This window comes from Tachysurus fulvidraco, chromosome 19, assembly GCF_022655615.1.
Source record: "Tachysurus fulvidraco isolate hzauxx_2018 chromosome 19, HZAU_PFXX_2.0, whole genome shotgun sequence".
In the NCBI taxonomy this organism is placed as follows: Eukaryota; Metazoa; Chordata; class Actinopteri; order Siluriformes; family Bagridae; genus Tachysurus; species Tachysurus fulvidraco.
In genome coordinates this window covers 18,248,101-18,271,596 of record NC_062536.1, presented here as the reverse complement: position 1 = coordinate 18,271,596, position 23,496 = coordinate 18,248,101, and the positions used below count along the sequence as shown (strand labels likewise).

The 23,496-nt window shown below is 40.6% G+C and overlaps 1 protein-coding gene across 2 annotated transcripts; it reads left to right on the top strand.

The window, feature by feature from the left end:
* The first annotated feature begins 363 nt into the window (after positions 1-363).
* Positions 364-23,280, top strand: igf1 (insulin-like growth factor 1). Of its 2 annotated transcripts, XM_027160375.2 has the most exons (6): positions 364-873; positions 2,031-2,196; positions 17,311-17,495; positions 18,960-18,995; positions 20,740-20,792; positions 21,062-23,280. In XM_027160375.2, exons 1-6 carry the CDS (start codon positions 841-843, stop codon positions 21,123-21,125), a joined length of 537 nt encoding a protein of 178 aa, XP_027016176.2. In that variant the 5' UTR covers positions 364-840; the 3' UTR covers positions 21,126-23,280. The 2 variants fall into 2 exon arrangements, with proteins under 2 accessions (XP_027016176.2, XP_027016178.2); XM_027160377.2 differs by lacking the exon at positions 20,740-20,792 and having other exon boundaries at positions 370-873.
* Positions 23,281-23,496: the final 216 nt, after the last annotated feature.

Sequence of the window (23,496 nt, the reverse complement as noted above, 5' to 3'; positions counted from 1 at the left end):
AAAGTGTAAAAAAAAAAAATACATGGATCATACTAAAGGCAACAGCACGTGCAATCTTGATGGTTCCATACGGTCGTACCATAGGCTACAGTTGTACAGTTTGCTAGCTTTATTTAATTATTTATTCGTTTATTTATTTGGAAGAGGAACTACATTGAAGCTGCAGAAACAGTCAAGGTGTTCATTGAAAGACCGAGTGCGAAAATATAAAGCGCGTAAAACAGGTCGAGAATAAACAGACGCGTAAAAACGCACGTCGCGTGACTGTTGAACACACACACACACACACACACACACACACACACACACACACACACACACACACACACACACACACACACACACACACACACACAGTGTTTCGGGTGGCACCGTAAAATCCCAAGAAGAGGAAGAAGAATCGAGCGGGATCTTTGGACAGATCAAAATTCAGTCCTGTTCTAAGAAACGGGGAACGGGGGAGGGATGACGTAATTTGAAATCGGGCCCAAAAATCCTCAGCGAATAACTTAGCACACACGAGGTAGCGGGCGAGTGCTGCCCCAGCTGTTTCCTGTTGAAAATGTCTCCGTAATGTAGATAAATGTGAGGGATTTTCTCCACTAAATCCGTCTCCTGTCCGCTAAATCTCACGTCTCCGAATCGAGCCTGCGCAATGGAACAAAGTCGGAATATCGAGACGTGACACCGGCACCGCGTTTCTTCCTCGCAGCTTCTTTTATTGCAGCTTTAAAAAAAAATATATATATACATATATACATATATATATTTTTAATTTTACTTATATTATTTTTATTTTAATGACTTTGGGACAAGTGTTTTCTCCGGACAAACGCTGGGATGTCTAAAGGACATTTGGGTAATGTCCTAAAGGTAACTTAATTTTTTTTTTTAACTACAACAAATTCTTTGCAAACTGATCATCGAAATTTTAAGCACATATCTGTTTGACTGTATTTAGAAAAGGATGCTCGAGTACAAGAGCAATGCAGAAACCCACATGGCAGAGTGTTAAATGTTTTTTCTTTGTATTCATGCACAAATTAAACGTTGCGTCCTGACAAACTTTGGGCACGTTTTTTAAAATTATTATTATTATTATTATTATTATTTTAGGGTAAATAATGATAGTGTTGTAAAAGGCGCAGAAAGAGCGCATCAGTTCATTCGCATGAACGCACAAGTTCTGCTGGAACCCGTATTGCTGAGTGTGCATGATATTAGAAACGCTGTTGAATCCGTAAACGCGCACAAACGTCGATGCGTAAATTACAAGTCTGTTCGTTTGCAGTTTCCTGGGTGTAGGTTTGGGGAATTATTTTATAAACTGAAGCTAATGAAAGAAAGAAAGAAAGAAAGAAAGAAAGAAAGAAAGAAAGAAAGAAAGAAAGAAAGAAGACTAAGGTCAGTTTTTTTTTGTTTTTTTTTTTACATTTTTTTTATTTGCCTGTAGGCTGTTTGCAGAGATCACGTTTAATACTCTAAACGATTGCGCGTCGTTTTGACACCGAATCTGGTGGATGCACGTGCCAGCATCTTTAAGGTGGGGCGAACAAATAAATAAACAAGCAAACAAACAAACAAACAGATAAATAAATAAATAAATAAATAAATAAATAAATAAATAAATAAATAAATACTTTTTCGTTGCTATATAACATTTCTGATTTTTCCCCAGTAGCTTGTTATGACGCACGAGTCATGAAAATTTAGCAGGAACATAACGGAGTACATGTGATAACTGAGTGTTAAACATCGTGTTGTCTGGGCCTGGGTTTCAGTTTGAAGGCTTTTCAATCTCGTTCAATATCTCTCTCTCTCTCTCTCTCTCTCTCTCTCTCTCTCTCTCTCTCTCTCTCTCTCTCTCTCTCTCTCTCCCTCTCTCTCTCTCTCTATCCCTCTTCCCCTCTCTCTCCCTTTCTCTCCCTCTCTCGTCCCTCTCTCATTCTCTACACTCCCCTCCACCCCACCCCTCCAACCCACCCCTCCAACCCTTTCTCTCTCTCTCTCCCTCTCTCTCTCTGATGCAGTGGACCATGCGCTGTGTGTCTCGGGGCCGCGCGCTCTCCCGGCTGCTGCTGCTGTGCGCGCTCGCGCTGACGCCGGTGGAGTCGAAGGCGGGTCCTGAGACCCTGTGCGGGGCGGAGCTGGTGGACACGCTGCAGTTTGTGTGCGGAGACCGGGGCTTTTATTTCAGTAAGTGCAACTATTTTATTTATTCATAAAGATTTCCTTTGCTGCTGTTCCTGCGTCCGCTGCTGTTGCTCTTCTTCTTCTTTCTCTTCTTCTTCTTCTTCTTCTTCCTCACCTTGCTGCCAGAAGTGCTAATGTGCTGCTCATAAATAAATTAAAATAAAAGAAATGCAAGCTTTTGCTTTTCGCTTCAGTTGTATTTTTTTTCTCCCTACACAAAGGTTTACAGATAACATGCTTTCTCCAGGGTTGTTACAGTACTGTCGATTCTGATGCTCTGATACCGGTACCATGTTGTATCACAATACCTGATATCAAAATAACCAAATAAATAAATATGAATGAATAATTAAATAAATAACCCTCAGTAAACAATATTTTATTTATTTATTTGTTTGTTTGTTTGTTTGTTTGTTTGTTTGTTTGTCTGTCTGTCTATCTATCTATTTATTTATATTAAATTAAATTATAAATAATATATAGGTAGAGGATCCCAGGTTCGAGCCCGGGATGTGTGAGTAAATGAGAGAGTGAATGAGTGAATGAATGACTACATGTGTTAGTGTGTGACTAAATGAGTGTGTAAATGAATGAACTCAGGTTTGTGCTGCGTTTCCTCAGTGCAGGGATTCCTCTGGGTTGGCTGAATTCCTCGAAGCTCCCAACAACATGCATGAGTAATGAATGAGTAAATTAATGTTTGAGTGCATGAGTGTGTGAGTGATTGTGTGGAAATGGTGAGTGAATGAATCTGAGTGTGAGTAAGCGAATGCATGCACGAGTACATGAGTGCATAAATGTGAATAACTAAATGAATGACTACGTTTGTGACTGCGTATAAGTGGGTGAGTGAGTGAATGAGTGCATTTGTGAATGAATGTGTGTGCGAATGAATGAGTGTGTGAATAAATAAGTGTGTGAATGAATAAGTATGTGATTGAATAATTGTGTGCATGAGTGAATGAGTATGTGTGAATGTGTTGGAGAACGAATAAATGTGTAAGTGAATGAGTGTGTGAGTGAATGAATAAGTGTCTGAGAGAATGAGTGCATGTATGAAGGACTGTGTGAGTAAAGGATTGAGTGTGTGAGTGAATGAATGAGTGCATGTGTGAATTAATAAATGTGTGAGCGAATTATTAAATGTGGGAGTGAATGAGTGTGTAAGTGAATTAATGTGTATGAATGAATGACGCTGTGTAAGTGAGTGCCTGGTCTCAGGGATCTTAATAGAGTATCTGGATCCCTCAGATAACAGAATAAAGCATTTACTGAAGAAAAAACCTAAATAAATCCACCTCATGTATTCTCCAATAAATGTGTGACTTCAGCCCTAATATGTTGTGTAACATCGAAGGCCATTAAGTCATAGTGTCATTAATCTCAAAAATAGTAAGCAGGCGACATAGCAACTAGGGTGTACTGTATGTAATGAGTCTATAGAAGCGTCTCTATAGTTGCGATTGTGCACTATAACAATATCATGATGTTAGAATTGTATTGCATCTACAGTATATACGTATCTATTCCATCTAACTCACCTATAATAATAAAACACCGTAATAAAACTCCACTGTAGCATGAGTCTATTTAAATATTTTGGTCTGGATGATGTAGCTGGAGCACTGCGAATAAGAGAAAGGAGGGAGGAACCTAACAGAGAACATGGAGTACCCCTGTAATTTCTCTTCCATCCTGATACTTAATTAATGTGCTGAAACCAACCCTTCAAGTGTTTTTATGTGGAGAACAAGGTGTTCTCTGACTTGAAGAGATGCTCTTCATTCGTTAAGTAAGATGCCTTAAATAATTTGTGTGCTGGGGAGATGTGAGTCCGACTAGGGGAAACGTGCCTCGCTGTCTAGCAGACTACAGGAGGAAAATCCTAATCTACAGTCATGATGAGAAATGAGAGAAATGTTTAAAAAGCTAATCAAGTTCAGTACTTATGTAAAATCGAGTTTGTCACTTGAAGTCTTACTCAGGATGCAGTCGAGTCCATTTACTCATAATCCTGCTATGTGACGTAAAACTAGCAGTGTTATGCTGATGAACAGATGATCAGAATTTATTCCTTATTTTTGTCCTCCCACAAAGGTGTGGCTTGGGAATCAACTTGCTGTCGAAATTTCAAATATATTAAACTAAGCAACTATATGCTAAGCAAACAAAGCTAGGGGGCATGGTGGCTGAGTGGTTAGCACATTCGCCTCACACCTCCTGCCTCCGCCTTGTGTGTCCCGCCTCGGGGGTTTCCTCCGGGTACTCCGGTTTCCTCCCCAGTCCAAAGACATGCATGGTAGGTTGATTGGCATTTCTGGAAAATTGTCTGTAGGGTGTGAGTGAATGAGAGTGTGTGTGTGTGCCCTGCGATGGGTTGGCACTCCGTCCAGGGTGTATCCTGCCTCGATGCCCGATGACGTCTGAGATAGGCACATGCTCCCCGTGACCCGAGGTAGATAAGCAGTAGAAAATGAGTGAGTGAGTGAGAGCAAACAAAGCCATTGTAAATGCTCATGAGTCTACAAATGGGGTTCATGATAGCAAGCAAGAAAAGGTATTTATTTTCAATATATGTCCAGTCCACATAACAAACATCAAACTGAAATTTAATCTAGGCATTTAATCCTGCTTTTCTATGCAAATTAGCCTCTTTGACTAAACCCTGTGTTATCCTTCATTTCTTCAAGAACATACAGTAGAAGCCTTTATTTGTCACATTTACCTTACAGCAAGGTGAATTTTTTTTCCCTTATATCCTCACTTGGTGCCACGATACAGCATCCTGGAGAGGTGAGGTTTAAGGGCCTCGCACAAGGGGCCCAGCAGTGGTTGCTTGCTGGTGCCAGAGCTTGAACCTTGATCCTTAACCCAGAGCCTTAAGCTTTGATTGGTTGCAAGCCTTGCAACCAATGGGTACTTGGTAAGGTGTGGCACTTGCCCATTTCAGGAGAGACCATTTTACGCTCCCTTAATCAAGAAAACTTTACATCAGTTCACATTTAGAGTTGGGACAAATTATTTACGACCCTGTATTCATCTTGTCACTAAATGTGTCCAGAGACATAAACCGTGGCTGGAAGCAGCAGATATCTTCGTTGCCTACAGTGAGAGTATTCTTTGCTAGTCTGCCAATGAAGCTATTACTACTGTACATCATTTGCATATCAAACAATCAGGTTTCACACAGCTACGTTTATAATCACGTCTATAGTCTAGAGTACTACACCCAGGGGGTGCTGTATGAAGCAGAAAATCTAGAACAAATCTCTCTTTTTTAATATGCCTTGGAAACAGAAATAAAAATAAAAATAATAAGGAGATTTTACAGATCAGAGACAAAACATAGGCATTTGCTTTTGTCATTTTCGTAATCCCATGATCGAAGACCAAAATCTAGGTCTTGACAAGATAAAGATAGTTGTATGGAACTGTAGTAATCTGCTAATACACACTTTTAAAGTTGAGCCTTGTATTTACAGATTTTCACAATTTTTTTTTCTTTAAATCGTATGTAAACCCTCACAGTTATCAGGTCAATAATAAAAACCAATCGTTAAAGGTTTCCTGAGTAGTCAGTAGTCACTGATGAGACTGAATGATCTGAGAAGGTGTAAAAGTCTCCGTCTCGGGTCGGCGCACTTACACGCCCTCGGCTTTGCGTCCTGACAAGTGGACGTATGCCGGCATGAAAAAGATTCATTTCACATGTTGTGTAAAAAGCCGAACCTGAATGAAGCTCAAACTGAGAACGGAAAGTTACTTTTCCTGTCAACAGCCACGAGGCTGTTCAGTGGTCAAAAAAAGAGGAGTTGGCCAGATCCTTTATAGCCTTTCGGTGACCGAGGGTTTGTTTTTTCTCTGAGCCACATCCAAAGCAAACACATTTACGGTAATTTGAACTTTCTGTGAAACTGTTGCATCATTACCGCATGCTGAAAGGGGAACAGTACTGGCCGGGTACAGAGCCTAAACCCAGAGGTTTGAGTTGTTAAGTGGAAATTATTAGGACTTTGCTTCAATGTTGAGTTTATTACACAGGAAAGATTATTTGAGTAATCAGCTAATCTGGACAGTAGATTATAGATTCTTTCAGCAGAGGGATTTTTCCAAAGCAAGAATGCCAAAGGAGGATTTCTGGCAGTGGTGGGATTTGAACTCACAACATTCTGGTCACGGCCACATAGCTTTAAACATCACCACAAATCAGCCGGCCTTCCACGTCACCACTAACGACTCCAGATATCAGATTTGTCTTTTCATTGGAGCTAATGTTGTTCATCCAGCCTTTACCTTTAGGTCGTTTTCATACTTTCGTGTTTTGTGGCCAAGACTTCGGTTTGTTTGATGAAGTGTGAAAGCTGTTTTCGAGCTTGTGTGAGCTCCAGAGGTCATGTTTCTTTTGAAGATGGTGGTGTGGTGCCTGCTATAACAGAACCGAGACACGTGCTGCGTAGCATGTGAAACGTTTGCGTGGTCTACACTGCATGTGCAGTAACATGATGTGATTGATTCATCTTGTCACAGTACTTCCTGCATTAGCTTAAAAGTGGTGTATAGACTTACAATATGGAGTGCAAGCGTGCAATCGAGCTACGCTTAAATATAAATGTAAACCAGTGATTATGAGTCCTGCCCACAAACAAGCCACGAATCACTCTGGAGTGTAGACTTGAGTAATCAGAACAACACTCTTAAATATAAATGTTCCCAGAAGAACCAAAAAGGGTGTTTGCAGTAATGATATAGAAGAACCATTTTTGGATCCATAAAGAACTTTTTGGTAAATGGTTCTTAGAGGAATCCCTTGTTTCTGAGTGGCTGAAAGCATTTAAAATTCCTTTTTTGTCAATGCAAAATGCTCCATGGGTGTTAAGAGCCATAAACTCTGACAAAGGACCATTTAAGAACCTTTATAAGAGTGTACGAATATAAAGCATGTGAAGAACCATTTTCAGTTCTATACAGATCCATTACTTTTTAAAAAGTAAAAAACTGAGAAAGAGCTTAAAAGGTCCTTTTTTGCCCCTTTCCCACCGAGGCAGTTTGAGTGCAGGTTCGGAGCCTAATGTAGAACCGGTTCTTTCTCGACACCCAAAGCACCGGCTCTGAACCAGGAAAAGTGGTTCTTAAGTAGCACCAAAACGTTGCTGGTCTAGACTTAAGAACCGCTTGCGTCAGGGGCTGTGGGTGGGGCTGTGGGCGGGGCTACTGTTAGCGCATTTGATAATGTACCTTAAATACACTAATGTTTAATACACCTTTACTTTACCGCAATATGATCACTTATCAGCACACATGATAGTACGTAGCTACATGCTAAGGCTAAATTTTTCTGTGTTACTGATAAAATAACGTTATGTACTTTATCGATTACAACCTCCGTTTATACAGATTACACGGAGCTGCACGTACACGTTGGATTCGCCGCGTTTGGGTGTTAATGTAGGTTCACAAAGCCATGAGCATTAACAGTAAAGCAACATCCACCATTGTTGTTGTTGTGTTTGTGTTTGTCGCTGCTGTGCTAACGTTGCTGTGTAACGTGACACTTCTTGGAAGGTTCTCCAGTGGAACCAACTTTGAACCAGCACCAGCACTAGCTCTGAACCAGCACCTGATTCTTTTTGGTGGAAAAAGGGTATGAGTAACCTTTTATAGTTCAGAACCCCATTTTTCTGAGGGACTTTGAGAACCTTTATTTTTAAGAAACTTTATTTTTAAGAGTGAGGTGTGGAAACATCTGCTAGCTGATTAAAGGGAAAGGACAAAGCTTTTTGTTTTGAAAAATAAAGCCGTCACCAGACTTAACAACATAAAGAAATTTAAAGAGCTCTTTGGATGCACCTCTGGAGGAACCCTGAAACCGCTGGTACTACAGTAGATTGTTTCGTTTGGTTCTTCTGCCCTTAGAGGAAACCGTTGTTGTTCTGCCCTTAGAGGAAACCGTTGTTGTTCTGCCCTTAGAGGAAACCGTTGTAAACATACCTTTGAAAGTTAACAGCTAAACAGAAGATACCTTATGAAATACCATGCAGAACCCCAAAACAGAGATACTCTTAAAAACACGAACCTTGAAATGTTTGTTACAAATATGCCTTGTGTTACTACCTGCACTTGTAGATACTTTAATGGTTATTTAAGGGTTATTAACATCCAAAAAAAAAAAGGGTTATGCTTGCGAACCATATCTAAAGGGACAACTGACAAACCCTTAAATGTAGGTTTTGAAACTGACCATGACTAAATTAAGACAGAGAGAACATTTACAGCATTTAGCAGACACTCTTATCCAGAGTGATGGCAACTTGGTGAGACTAGCTGGGATTTGAACCAATGACCTTCCAATCAGTAGTCGAACACCACCACTGAGCTACCACACTCCACACTTGAGCAGCACTTGTAAAAGGACCAAGACCAAGAAGAAGAAGAGTTTCTACATACCACAAGCGTTCTTCAATGGTTCTATTAAGAACCATTGGATAATTAAGGGCTCTTAGCATAAAAAAGAGACTGATGTTGGAAACTCTCTGTTATGTTATTGTGTTTGTTATGGGAGCTGGTCTCACCGTCTATCAATTTCCCCTTGATGGCTAACAGCTGAGTCACTGGCTGTCCTCAAAGGATGGGTGAAGACTTACCACTTCCTGAAACACTTACACTAGTCCTTATGTATTATTCCAAAAAAACATGTGTAACCGTAGTTAAACATTGTCGATGTATTCATTGTCAGAGAGTTCATAGCACCTTTGTACCTCGCTCTGGATAAGGGCGTCGCCAAATACTGTAAATGTAAATGCATTAGCGTTAGGCTGTGAACTCTTCCAGAAACTTAGAAAACTTAGAAAGTTTTAACCCTTTAGCAAGGGTTTATTGGGTAATTAAGGATTCCTAGCTCCAGAAAAAAACTAAAGGGAACCGTTTTTGATAGTGAAACAATGTTATATGGTTCTACAGAGAACCTTTAATGGTTCTGCCAGAGGGACAATCAGAGAGTCTATAACCTGAAACTATATTGACCAAATATAGGACAAAAACAAGGTTATGATAGTATTAGCTAGATCCTAGAGTGCTAGCTAAAAGCTCCTGGCTGTTTGTTTCTTTGCCAAGACAGTAATAACGAAGTAAACTCAGAAATTCCATTTCAGTTCTCAAGTCTGAAATGTTTCCTGCGAAAGGAACCGTATTTGTAATGCATAATACATGCACGGGAGTTTTCTCAGTGAGCTTATTATACACAGCTAATGATGCTTTCCAGTTTTTCCAGAATTGTATTAATGTGTGTGGAAATTCCATCTTTGCCATTAAGGATATTATGAAATCTTTATCTGGGAAGAAAAAAAGTTGTGATGAAAACAGAACGTAATAGAAAAAGTAGGTAGTGACGTTTAGCGTTGTTTTTTTTGTTTTTTTGTTTAGGCTTGCATGTTAATTGTTGGAAGAAACCGTAGGAACAGCAAATCAACAACAAACACACACACAAAACCCACACACACACACACACACACACACACACACACACACACACACATGCATGCACACTCGCTCAGATTTGGCTCGGATCCCAGAGCAGCGAAGGATTATGTGGGATTACAGGATGATTAAGATGTTCTTCTTCGGATGGATGCATGCAGATTGTGCACATAACAGCCTCCTGGGTGCATTTTAGTGCCATGATGACAGGTGTTGATTTTTTATTCAAGTGGTCACCAGACATGACATAAGCCCAGGAGATCACCCAGTTTGTAGAAAATGATAATTAACAGTTTTTCACAGTTTCCACAGATTTGAACTGAGATGTGCCATGTGACATCGTAACACCTAGTACTGTGTTTGTAATTTTAACAATATAAATAAAAAAACCATCAAACAAAAAAGAAAAAAAATATATGCGAGCATTTTTGCCGCAAAATAAAAAAGACTGTGAAATCCTAGAGCAGGGGTGTCAAACTCTGGTGTAATTATATTTGGCCCGCGAGATCATATCAAATGTGCATTACAGCTGACTAGTCGCATGCTTCGCTAATACTACAAATCCCAGAATGCCTTGCCACTGTATTGACGCGTAGTCACGAACAGCAAGCACCCCATATTCTCTGTTGACAGTCGTTAACGACCATGTTACAGTCACGTCGGGCAAGTTAATTCACCCTCCACAAAAATGGCCAAACGAAAGATGGACAATAGGAGCTTTCAAGACAGGAGGGAGGCAGATTACCTGTTCACGAATATAAAGGACAGACCTGTTTGTCTTGTGTGCTAACGGAGCTAACGTGTCTGTAACGAAAGAATATAACATAAGAAGACATTATGAAACGAAACATTATGAGAAGTACAGTATAAGGACCTGGACGTAAGGCAGAAGCTCCAGAACTCGGAGGAGATGAAAAAAAGTCTGGTTTCCCGACAGACTACGTTCATGAAAGCAAAATCAAAAAGTGAAGCTGCTGTAAAGGCGAGCGTTATTGTGGCAGCAGAGATCGCAAAATCTGCCCGGCTCTTTAATGAGGGAGAGTTTATCAAAAAGTGTATGGTCAAAGTTTGCGAAATGAACACCACTGATTTGTCTTTTATTTAGAATTTAATTTCTTATGTGTTTGTAATATCAAGCTCTGGTTGTTCCAAATCCTGTATTTAAGCAAAACTAAAGTTTGTTTCTAAATGAAAAAGGTTGAACATTACATATCAGTTGCAGTTCATTTTTCAATAAATATTCAGTTTGGCCGGTGACTTTATCTCGGTTTAATATATTGTCCCACTGTTGACACCCCTGTCCTATAGGAACTTAATTATACACGATGCACAATAGTGGCATCTGGTGTTCAGCAACGGAACTGCAGTCATTATTTCACTTTTATCTTTGTACTGTTCAATTAGTCTTACACCTCTACAGAGTGTAGAGGTGTGCTGTAGCTAACAGCTGTTGTGTAAATCAGTCCCACAAAAGGAAATATGTCACCGTACAGAGTCAACTCACAGCTAACAAGTCACAGCATGATGACTATTATCAGTGGTTTTCTTGGATTTTCTGGGAAGCTTTGCGTCTTTTTCGCCATGTTGAGTGGTACTTTAAAAGTGTCCCTATAAAACTGCATAATGAACGCTCAATCCAAAAGAAAGTGCAAAGAATTTGGTTTGGCTCTAGGTGTTTGTCATGACAGTGATGAGGTTGTTTCCAGGGCTCAAGCTGCTTTTGTGGTCCCCAGTGCTCCGTAAACAATCTGTGTTCTATTGACTGCTCCTGGAGTCTTGAACATGTTTTTTTTTTTTGTAATAACCACAGCGAGGCAGTAAAAGTCAGCTCCCAAAAGTGCCACTCTAGACGATGTTGCTCTTTGCCGAGCTCCTTGGAGCAGAGGGAGTCTTGCACAGTCAGCTGAACAAGCAGGCTACTGCACATTGGCCACCAGCCGCTATTAGGAGAGTGAAATGTTTCGATCTGAGAAACGATCATCTGAAATGTTTTGGCCGTGAAGAAAATTTCACAAATCATACAGAAAACGCTTTCCCGAGTTCAACCGGAGCCAAATCTCATTTGTAGGTCGGCTGCAGACGAGCACCACAAATCTGGAAGACTGAAAGTTTGCACATCTTCTCAAGCTGCTCAGTGTTCTTGGAGACCACCTCAGTAACAGATGCCCTTGATTGACTGCTGCACTGGTTACAATGAATCAGCAAACCCTATGCCATACAACACATCTGAAACAACAGTGTGGATCTCAGTGGTGGTGTTCCAGCTCTGATCGTCAACACCAGTGTTTCATCTGCAGCATTGTCACATTTTAGTGTTGTCCGTGATCCCAACTCACCCGATTCAACTCTTCAGCAGGACTAAACTGCATGAGTTACACTGAGATTTTTTTGGACAAATGAAAAGAAAGCCAAGCTCACTCTGAGGGATGCTGAAAACCAAGCTTCCACACCAAAACTCTACCAATTAGACATGTCTTCATTGTTCTTTAACTCTGGTTATCTGGAAGGGCTGTTACTATAGAAACAATATCATGTCAGAATGAGAGTTAATCAAGACTTTCTGACCAATCAGAATCCCGAAATCAACATTGTTTAAAGTTGTATATCTCTCATCCTGGTGAGTATACACTTAAGGGTGCTTCGATTGTCCCTCTGTTGGACACTAATGCCCCTTTTCCACCAAACAGAACCGGGTGCTGGTTCAGAGCTAGCACTAGTGCTGGTTCAAAGTTGGTTCCACTGGCGGACCTTCTAAGAACCGGTTTGCCTTTCCACCGGCTAGAGAGCATCACAGCGCCGAGTGTGATGTCACTGTATACGTGTCACGTTACACAGCAACGTTAGCGCAGCAGCGGCAAACACAAACACAACAACAATGGCGGATGTTGCTTTATTGTTAATGCTCATGGCTTTGCGAACCTACATTGGCATCCAAACGCGGCGAATAAAACGTGTACGTGCGGCTCCGTGTAATCTGTATAAACGGAGGTTGTAATCGATACAAAGTACATAACGTTATTTTATCATTAACACAGAAAAAAGTTAGCCTTAGCATGTAGCTACCTACTATCATGTGTGCTGATAATGTATCATATCGCGGTAAAGTAAAAATGTATTAAACATTAGTAAACTTAAGGTACATTATCAAATGCACTAACAGTAGCCCCGCCCACAACTCCTGACGCAGGCGGTTCTTAAGTCTAGACCAGCAACGTTTTGGTGCTACTTAAGAACCACTTTTCCTGGTTCGGAGCCGGTGCTTTGGCTGTCGAAACAGAAAGAACTGGTTCTACATTAGGCTCTGGCTCCGAACCAGCACTCGAACTGCCTCGGTGGAAAAGGGGCATAGGAACCCTTGAAGAACCCTTGAAGATTTCACCAAATACCAAGGATGTTAGATAAATATTATCTGTTCCAGTGTACCTTTAATGATAACCATAAAAAATACCATGTAGAACCCCACAAGAAAGTGTTTCCTGATCTCTATCTCCAAGCAGAAGGCATTTAGAGGTTTTGAACCCATAAACCTTTAAACTTTATTTGTTTGTTTCAAGTATTCACCCTGGTAATATCTACACATTGGGTACTTCAAGGGTTTATTATCTAATTAGAGTTTCTTAGCATCCGAGTAAGGGTTCTCAGCTCGTAGCATGTCTGACACTTGAAGGCACTTTCAAAGGAACAACCGAAGAACCCTTACTGTAAATGTAGGTTCTGAAATTAGCCATGACTAAATGAGGAGAAAATAGAACCAAGTTTGTTAGAATTAGTTAGAGCAAGCACCCAGTTTTTGCTCAGCACGTAGGCTCTAACAGGTCAGAAAGTGATCTACAGAACATTTGCAATGTTTCACGTCTCTGAGTTCACTTCCCAGCCTTATTCAATCAAGCAGCATGCAATCCATACTAGGATACTCCTAATAAAAAAACAAAACAAAAAAAAAACAACACACAAGTGAAAGGAACACACACAAAAGAAGTCTAATGTGACCCACATGTCGGCAACTGAAAACAAGAAAAACATCAAAACAGCTCCATCCAACCATATTGTGTGTCATTACTTCAATTGACTATGATTATAAGCATAAAAGGTTGTTTACTCCTTTTTGTTTATGATGCTTCGGCAATGGCAGGGAAAAACAGCGGATGTTAATTTGGGAGGCCTTTCTTTCTTTTTTTCTTTCTTTCTTTTTTTTTTTTTTAAATGTTTGGAAAATCATCCAGAAAGCAAATCTGCTGTCTTCTGACAACCTGAGCGAATATGTAATCACAAACTTGGGCTTAAAGTCTCCTTCTTTCGCACGCAAGCAACATCTTCAGTGAGAACAGAGAACTTTGATTTATAATTCTCAAGCATACGTTAGTGTGAAAAAGCATGTCTGGCGCAGACAACTGGAACGCTTCGGGGGATGTTAAGGCAGATGGAACGGCTGTATGATTTTTATGATCTCTGCTGCTTTAGGTCAAATGCACAAAGATCCAGCTAATTATAGGGAGATCCGTTCTTTATACGCGACTGAAGCAACTGAGGAAAATGGAAACGCGGCTACATACTGCGAGTAAACAAAGAAAAACAAAATAAAACTCATGGGAAAGAACAAAAAAGAACAAATGACTACAAACAGCAAGGGGGCGGGGCCAGGACGGAGGACCAACCAAAAGAGGACGAGCTAGGATTGTTTTGTTTTTTTTTGCGAAATAAACTACTTACAATTTAAAGACCCCTTTTACTTGAACGGGTTCTCTACAAATATTTAAAGTTTTTTTTTTAGAAATTTATTGAATATTTTTTTTATTTTTATTTATTAAAGATGTCTTATTTAGTTGAGCTACATAGATAGTGAGTTCCCAACTTCATCTACATTACAGCAGCTTTGTTACCGAGATGCTGCAAAGAGCAACATCGGTCCTGTAGACTTTAAAGAAGTTATGGCTTTATTTCTGACATGTACAATGGCTTAAAATGGAGACTCCTTCCATGAATGTCTCCTTTCGGAGAGCTGCACAATAATAACCTGCTCAAGTTGACAGAGCTGCTGTTATGGAGAATGAATCAACACAACATCTGACCAACCAGAATAAGTACAGTATAACTCACAAGAATGGTGTTATTACACTCACTCTCACTCACTCACTCATCTTCTACCGCTTATCCGAACTACCTCGGGTCACGGGGAGCCTGTGCCTATCTCAGGTGTCATCGGGCATCGAGGCAGGATACACCCTGGACGGAGTGCCAACCCATCACAGGTCACACACACACTCACACACTACAGACAATTTTCCAGAGATGCCAATCAACCTACCATGCATGTCTTTGGACCGGGGGAGGAAACCGGAGTACCCGGAGAAAACCCCCAAGGCACGGGGAGAACATACAAACATGCGAACCCTGACCCTAGAGGTGTGAGGCGAACGTGCTAACCACTAGGCCACCGTGCCCCCTTGTGTTAATACACTTAAAAAGAAATTTAGATCTCATTAGGAAACTTTTCAATTAATAATATATCTACACACAATGTAACCATTGTTGTTATTTTCTAGGTGGTTTATAATGTTCTTCTCAAGGGTGTACAAACTTTTGCACTCAACTATGAGTTTTTTTCTCAACAGCGTTTTTTTATTCAAACCAAGACATTTGAAACAATTTAAGTATTCACGTTGCTATGATATTACACGTCAATACACGCAAAGTATCATCATGGGCAGATTTGTGGATTGGTCTTGGGCATAACATGTCGCACCCATGGGCTCGGAGGTCTGCAGGGACACATGTGTTTCCTAATGAGATCCCCTCTCTTCCCAAAGCACCGTTGTCAGTGTGGAGAAAATCCAGAGCAGAAGTTAATGCACTCTGTCAGCACTGGCAACCTGGCGAGCCAAGAGCCATTAACTCTGAAAGGGAAAGGCATTTCCTTCTTGTAAATGCCATATTAAATTATTATTATTTTATTTGGTAACAGGGAAAAGCCTATCAGAGCTGTGTTGCTCTAGGTGAGCAATGAATTGTTAGTGGAGACTAGGAGATGTTATAAACACCACCCAATTTGGGAGATTGGAATTCAGTGTGTGTTGGAAAGAGCCGACTGGAAAAGAAATGGCTACTGCGTCACTCGGGTGCCATAAGGGACCACGTACATAAAGCCAATTAACAGATCTGTGTACTATTACAACTGTTTCTAGGAAGTCTGCACAAAAATCTGATAACTTGATGACTGCCACCTTGTAAGTCGACGCCCTTGTAAATTTGATAGCCATGAATATTTAATGACAGCTCTTTCAAGTTAATAGAGAGTGTATCGTAATGCATGTAACGATAGCACCTGATACAAAGCCAGATCCTTATTAGATGTTTTCTCAAAAGATCTTAGCACGATCTGGATGCATGAAAGAAGAAGCCTTTATTTGTCACATATACATTACAGAATCGTGAAATACTTTTCTTTAAATGTTTCAGCTTTGGAAGTTAGGGTCTGAGTGTAGGGTCAGTTATGATACAGCAACTGAGGAGAAGAAAAGGGTTAAGGGCAGTGCTCGAGGGCCCCCGGTGGCAGTTTGGCAGTGCTGTGGTTTGAGCCTTTGACCTTCCACTCTACAACCCAGGGCTTTAACCATTTAATCCTCCACTAATACACGACAAGGAATCAAGGTTGAAGGGAACCTGGAGTCTATCCCAAGGGACTCTGGGCAAAAACCGGCTGCAAACCCAGTCACAAACTACAAAAAATATTTGAGATGTCTGTCAGGCTTCAACTTGTCTTTGAACTGGGATAAAGGAAATCGCAGAACCCTGAGGAACCCCCTGGAATCTGTAATGCATATTTGTCACAAATCATGATGTCATCATTTTGCACCAATTACCTTTTGCAAAACCCGGAAAGAGAAAGTAGCATACATTGGGATGTTCTCACTCATTCTCACTCATTTTCTACCGCTTATCCGAACTCTCGGGTCACGGGGAGCCTGTGCCTATCTCAGGCGTCATTGGGCATCGAGGCAGGATACACCCTGGACAGAGTGCCAACCCATCGCAAGGCACGCACACACACACACTGTCTGGACAATTTTGCCAATCAACCTACCATGCATGTCTTTGGACCGGGGGAGGAAACCGGAGTACCCGGAGGAAACCCCCAAAGCATGGGGAGAACATGCAAACTCCACACACACAAGGCGGAGGCGGGAATCGAACCCCGACCCTGGAGGTGTGAGGCGAAAGTGCTAACCACTAAGCCACCGTGTCCCCCCACATTGGGATGTTCTTTAAAACAAACGCTTAAAAACTAATCGTAATTAACCAACACTCCTGATGGTTTATTTCTACTCTAACATCAAGTCTTATCGTCCTAAGACAAGCACTATCGCAGTAACCTGACATTGAGAAAACATTCAAAGTGTGTAAGTCCATAGCCAAAAAATGAGTTGTGTACATATTTTCTTTGATGATACTTTGCCACGCTTTCACTAACTTCCTCTCTAGTGTCCCAGTTATTATCCAGGAATGTGGAAGTTTCCAACAGTGTTGGTTTCAACAAAAGAAGCCCTCAGGATCTGGACAACAAACTGACCATCCGCTAAATCACATAGTCTTTGATTCAGTCATTTGGTCCTCATTTGTTTTTGTTTTTTTCTTCATGCACAACAGGCAAGCCAACAGGCTACGGCCCCAACTCACGGCGCTTGCACAACCGTGGCATTGTAGATGAATGCTGTTTCCAGAGCTGTGAGCTAAAACGACTCGAGATGTACTGCGCATCAGCCAAGTCTGGTGGTAAAGCTCCAAGATCCGTACGAGAGCAACGGCACACAGACACGTCCAAAACACCAAAGGTGAGCTTCAGCTCTACTGCTTCCTGAAATCAGATATAACAAACGGCCATTTTTTTAAATTGCTATAACAACTGGTTATAAATTATACACGTTAAGCCATAATATTAAAACCACTGACAGGGAGAGCGAACATTGATTATTTGGTTACACTGGCACCTGTCAGAGGTTGGGTTTTAGATTATACAGTAAGTTGATCTACTGCAAGTAAGAAAAATGGGCAAGTGCAAGAACTTGGACACAGGCCAGATTGCGATGGTCTATACACCTGGATCAGGGCATCTCCACAACAGCAGGCCTTGTGTGGTGTTCCTGGTGTGTAGTGGTTAGTACCTACTAAAAGTGCTCCAAGGAAGGACAAGCAGTGACCCGGCAACAGCGTCATGGACTCCCGAGGCCCCGTCCGATCCCACAGAAGAGCTACTGTAGCACAAACTGGTGAAAAAGTGAATGCTGGCTATGATAGAAAAGATTCAGTTCACACAGAGCAGCTGTATATGGAGCTATGTAGCTGCATAGTGTCAGTGTCACAGTGTAAGATGAGTTCTAAGGCACTGTTTATAAAAATTTATTGTTTTGGTGGTGAAAGTCTTAATGGGGGTTGGACAAGTGTTGAATTGTATGTTTGTGTTTATTTATTTTCATTAATGTAGATATTGTTGGCCAATGATTGTTGCCCATGGTCCTATAGTTAGAGGAGACTACCCCCTACCAATTTTAGAATGGTTAAATCCAGGGGCGGGATTAAGAGAATAAAATGGCTCCCACACAGTCAGTTTGGGTGGGTTATTGTAACAGTTGGTGTTTGTAGGTGGTGTACCAAGTAAATGCTATGGTCTTACTGAGTGTGGGCACTAATAAATCACCCTTCACCTGACACCAAGCGGCTTCTGTATCAGATTTGCCTCCTATCCCCCGGTTAAATCCTAACAGTCAGAGTGACCATGTTGACTCCGTTTCACCACTGAAAGACCCTACAATTGTCACGTGACATTAGAACCGGACCACGGACTAATGGAAGAAGGTCTGGTCTGATGGATCAGGTTTTCTTTTACATCATGGGTGTCACTTACCTAGGGAAGAGATGGCACCTGGATGCACTGAGCGAATAAGGTGAACCAAAGGAGGCAGTGTGATGCTCTGGACAATGTTCTGCTTGGAAACCTTGAGTCCTGCATTAATGAGGATGATTTGTTGACACATATCACCTTCCTAAACATTGTTGCAGACCAAATCCACCTCTTTTGTGGTAACAAACCAAGTCAGATCTATAGAAGTTCCACCTAACAACTTAGCAGTTACCACAGCACTCCATGCATTGACCCATCAAAGAGTTTTGGCAGCGCTGTACAATACCGAGCAGGTGGTTTTAATGTTATGGCTGATTGGTGTATATCCTTAAGATCAATCAATTCTCATGCGACATCACTGGATCCAGATGTTTGTAATTTTCTTTGCTTTTTACAGAAACCTATATCTGGCCACAGCCAAACACCCTGTAAGGTATGTGTTTTAAATTTTTATTATTGGTATTATTACTGTTATTATTATGTGGGAAAAGTTTAAAGAGTATTGCATAATCACACAACTGAAATATTAAATATTATACATTACGTATGCATTATGTAAACAAAATTCAGGAAGTTATTTGACTTATTTCTGGTGCAAATTACTAGTAAAGCTCCACATGACTTCTGCACCTTATGTTTAATATGCTAGTCATCAAAGTTTGCTAGCTAGTTTATGCTAGTCATCAAAGAATGTAATGAAATATAAAAACACCCTGTATGTACCTTACTGCCACCTTATGGACATACTGTATTGGCAACATGTGTAATCAGCGATCATTAGCTAGGATTGCTCTCTCTTCGTCCAGACATAGAGTTTTTGGAATTAATTGACCTTCCTGATTCTTCCCTGTATTTAAGAAGTAAGATGTTTCTTACAATGTTTATGTTCTTGCAATTTTGCTGTACAAACAACTTGGTTTCGTCTAGATAATGTACAGTACAAAACTTGGATTTTCATGCCACCAGGATTAAAGACGTCTTTCGTTTTAAAAAGCTGGTGATCTACAGCAGGAGGAGGAGGAACGACCGTTAGCTAGCGATACGGATTCATGCGAATGATCAAACGTCAATAGTTCTGAAACGTTTGTTCTGCTGTGAAGCACTATGTGTTTTTGTTAAATTGTTTTATTTTTTTTATTCCACAATTTGGTTCCTATCTGTGGTGTCAGAACCATTGTGATTTGTAGCGCTGGTGTGTCGGCTAAGTGCTTGAAGTGTTTCCTTAAATAATAGCCAGATATTATAGCGCTGAATTCGATCCAAACTCCTCCAGGTTTTTTTGTTTTCAATTCATTCTGATTGGATTTGTGGAGCAGTATGTTGGAGTTTGATGCTGGTGGGGCAAGACACAGTAACGTTTTCGTCTCGTACCTCAGGGCTTGAGGTTCGATCTCGAGCTTGAGTTAGCTATGTCGGTTTCCTCCGGTTTCATGTGTGTGAATATTCCTATTCCCTTGTTCCCAGGAAAGCCATAGTAACCACTACTGAAAAAAATTATACAAGGGAGAAAAGGTTTAAGATCCCAGATCCCTTGTTCATCATAATGACATCATCAATAATTATATATTTTATTTTTTTAAATGACAAACTTCCCCTTTAAATGTTTAAAAGTGCATTTTAGTGCCCTATATGAAAAAAAAAAGAAACCATTAGCAGGAGACATGTCTAAGTGGTTTTCGTGGTAGACCTACAGGCTCTCTCTCTCTCTCTCTCTCTCTCTCTCTCTCTCTCTCTCTCTCTCTCTCTCTCTCTCTCTCTCTCTCTCTCTCTCTCTCTCTCTCTCGCTCTCTGTATCCTGTTCCCATATGTCATATACAGGGATCTCACCAATGTCTGCACGATCTTCACATGCTGGCCTCCTCTTCATAAATATTACATCCTACTCTCTCAGTTCTGAGTCGATACAGTACAGAAGGAGGTCGCGTTTCTAATCTCCTGTATGACGAAACATCTGTCTGTAACTTGTCTGTTAAAAACATGCATCACGTCTACAACATTAAACTGCAGTGCTGTTGATTTCTCAAGCCAGAACGAAATATCAAATATCAGTTTTGTGTAAGGGGATGTTTACTTATGTCATATTTCTAGGAGTCTCCAGATTCAGTGCTTGCTTTGTAAAGACTTTACACTTTGTAATTTGACTGTAACGTGACAGGCTGCGTTTTCTTGTCTTCAAGAGAGAGAAAAAAAAGAGGATGGTGAGGGAACATCTGTTAATAGCTGCTAAAACGTAAGTGATAACAGGAACTGACTTTGGTGGGTGTTCCACAAATATGCAATGTAACTATAAATGGATAAAAATGAGTATGATGTATCATTTTTCTTTTTTTTTTATCATTTTAAAATTGCTGCGAAGAGGAATAAAACACTTTGGGATGTAGCGTTATTTAAAAAAAAAGAGCTTCGGAGTGCCACTCCGTCGTTCCTAGAAGATCATACGCCCCCCCCCGAGGTGGTTTATTCCTCTGATGCTTACGTTGCTGTGTTTTTGCATTTCAGGAAGTCCATCAGAAGAACTCAAGCCGAGGAAACACCGGGGGGAGGAACTATCGGATGTAGTTAAGTGAAGGATCGGAGTGGAAATATCGGACAGTGCCGAACGCGACGGAAGAGAAAGTAGAACCTTACCTGGTCTTCAAGAGGAAAACAAAACAAACAAACAAACAAACAAAAAAAGCAAAACAAAACAAAAAGGAGAATGGACCAGTTCCATGTACATACACCCGAGTCACGACTGACTATTTTCGACACTGCACCATTCCACACTGGGGAGGGACAACATCTGTCCAAACAGCAAAATTAATATAGCTGCTAAAATGTGTAATATAATAGCGGCTGCTCCATATTACGGCAGTGGGAAACCTCCTGTATGTATAAGAGAGCCACTGGAAACTTTAATGGACCCAAACTCTTTCACTTCCTGATGGGTGGGATAGAGCCAGTGGGTCACTGGAGGAGAGGTGAAGGTTTTTCTATGCTAATGGGCGAAGTGAACGCTTGCAACGGTCCCTCCCACATATACACACACACACACACACACACACACACACACACACACACACACACACATGCCTTCACAATTAATTCCAGATTGCTGCAACCCAGTACAAAATTCAAGCTGGCAGCATTTCAGCACCATTTCTGATTAAGCTTTAGTGGAAAGACAGTACACAAGCTCAAGCACTGATGAGGAATATCTTTGTTTTTTGTTTTGTTTTTTTTTCTACAAAGAAAAAGAAAAAGGAGCTTCATCGGAACGCTGTTTAGACAGAAGCTCGTTCAAAACAGACGCTTCGCTTTCAGGACGACGAACACGGCAAAAGCAGGAGGACATCTTATTGTCCATATGTTAAAAGAGGAACAGGAAGTGTAAGGAAAGGGTTTATAAAACGTGCGACCGTGTCTGACCGAGACAGACGAGTTCAACTTCAGAAAGCGTCGCTGCTTTGATGATAATGACATCAGATTGCATGATTGGTTTTGGAAAAATTTTTTAAAAAAGCCAATATTTTTACCAAAGCATGAACATCACATACAACAGTAAGCGTTTTCACCAAAGCCTGGCAATATTATACAATCCCATTAAAACTTCTTACACAACCAACCATCTCTGAGAAATACAGGGATGGACAAATTACTAACCTTGAATTGATATCTAAGGTTTTAAGTTTTAATTCGTAGCTGCTAAAGAACAAAACATTTTTAATTTGATATGTAGCTCTTTTTAGATATAACGTACCTCAGTGCTGTAACTATAACACAAGCTTCCAAATGCCACCTGCTGCACTACATACATCAGTCAACGCACCATGTAGCTGTTGGTAGAACGAAACACAATCGTTAGAAGCCCGTAGCTAAGACTTTTCATCGAGGGGCACAAACACAAACGTTGTTAGCAGACGATAATAAAAAACTTTGTACGTTACTCTTACTGTGCATACAAGTCCAACTGGGAAGCTCGTATTTAATATTTACAACTTGGGAAGACGTAATTATGACATCCATGGAATTCGAGTCAAACAATATGAAGGTGTAAAAATACAACAAGGTTTTAAATGTCTGCTTTTAGAAAGCCAAAAAATTGTTTTTATTTAATCAATTCAAGAAGCGACAGTAAATTTTAACGTTGCATAATTATATCAAAATCGAACCACTTCTCTTCCATCGTTGGTCAATTTACTTGCTTTTCAATTACTCGCCTCATAAGCCCCAAATAACTGAAATCAGCTCGTGAGACGAGTCAACATTCAATTCCAACAACTTCCAAGTGATTGCTGACTAACTCGTAAATCCTGAGCTCAGTGAAATTCCCACTCGTAATTCTGAATTTGTGGTGCGTTCGACTAGCTAACATGACATGTATCTCAAGCTACATATTTACATTATCTTAGCTAACAATATCCGGCAATTTGGCTAAACACGGGATTGGGAAGCTCGTTAATGAATTTCTGATTTGTCCATCCCTTAATAATAACTATAAAATTCCCACAAGATCACCACCTCTGAGGAAACGGGCTTCACATGGAGCCGGATGTTCTTCCGGAACGTTCTTCTAATCCAGTGGACTGCTTTGGGAAATCCAGACTGTGATGTTAAATGTTTTTTTTTTTTTTTTTTGCCTAGTTAGTGAATCTTCTATCCAAAGTCCAAAATGTACACCATCACACTGTCCTCTGTCTAGCCGACTCTGTACTCAATAATCATATTTATGTTAACCATCTCATTTCCTTATTGTTTTTTGTTCATTACTTTATGTGATTTTCCATACATGATGCTGTCATATAACAGAACAATATAAGAATTCTACCCACTATATAATGGTGCTATTTTGTAGTATAGTGTAGTAGTAAGGGTTGGTGAAACGTGATCTGGCCTGGGCGAGGGAGGGATTGGGCTAGCCAGGAATGTGAACTGAAATTTTGGAGGTTTGGATA

Coding starts and splice junctions, on each gene's coding strand:
- igf1 (XM_027160375.2), top strand. CDS start 841: ATGTCTAAAGGACATTTGGGTAATGTCCTAAAG. Junction 17,496..18,959: donor ACACGTCCAAAACACCAAAG/GTGAGCTTCAGC, acceptor TGCTTTTTACAG/AAACCTATATCTGGCCACAG. Junction 20,793..21,061: donor CTGTTAATAGCTGCTAAAAC/GTAAGTGATAAC, acceptor TTTGCATTTCAG/GAAGTCCATCAGAAGAACTC.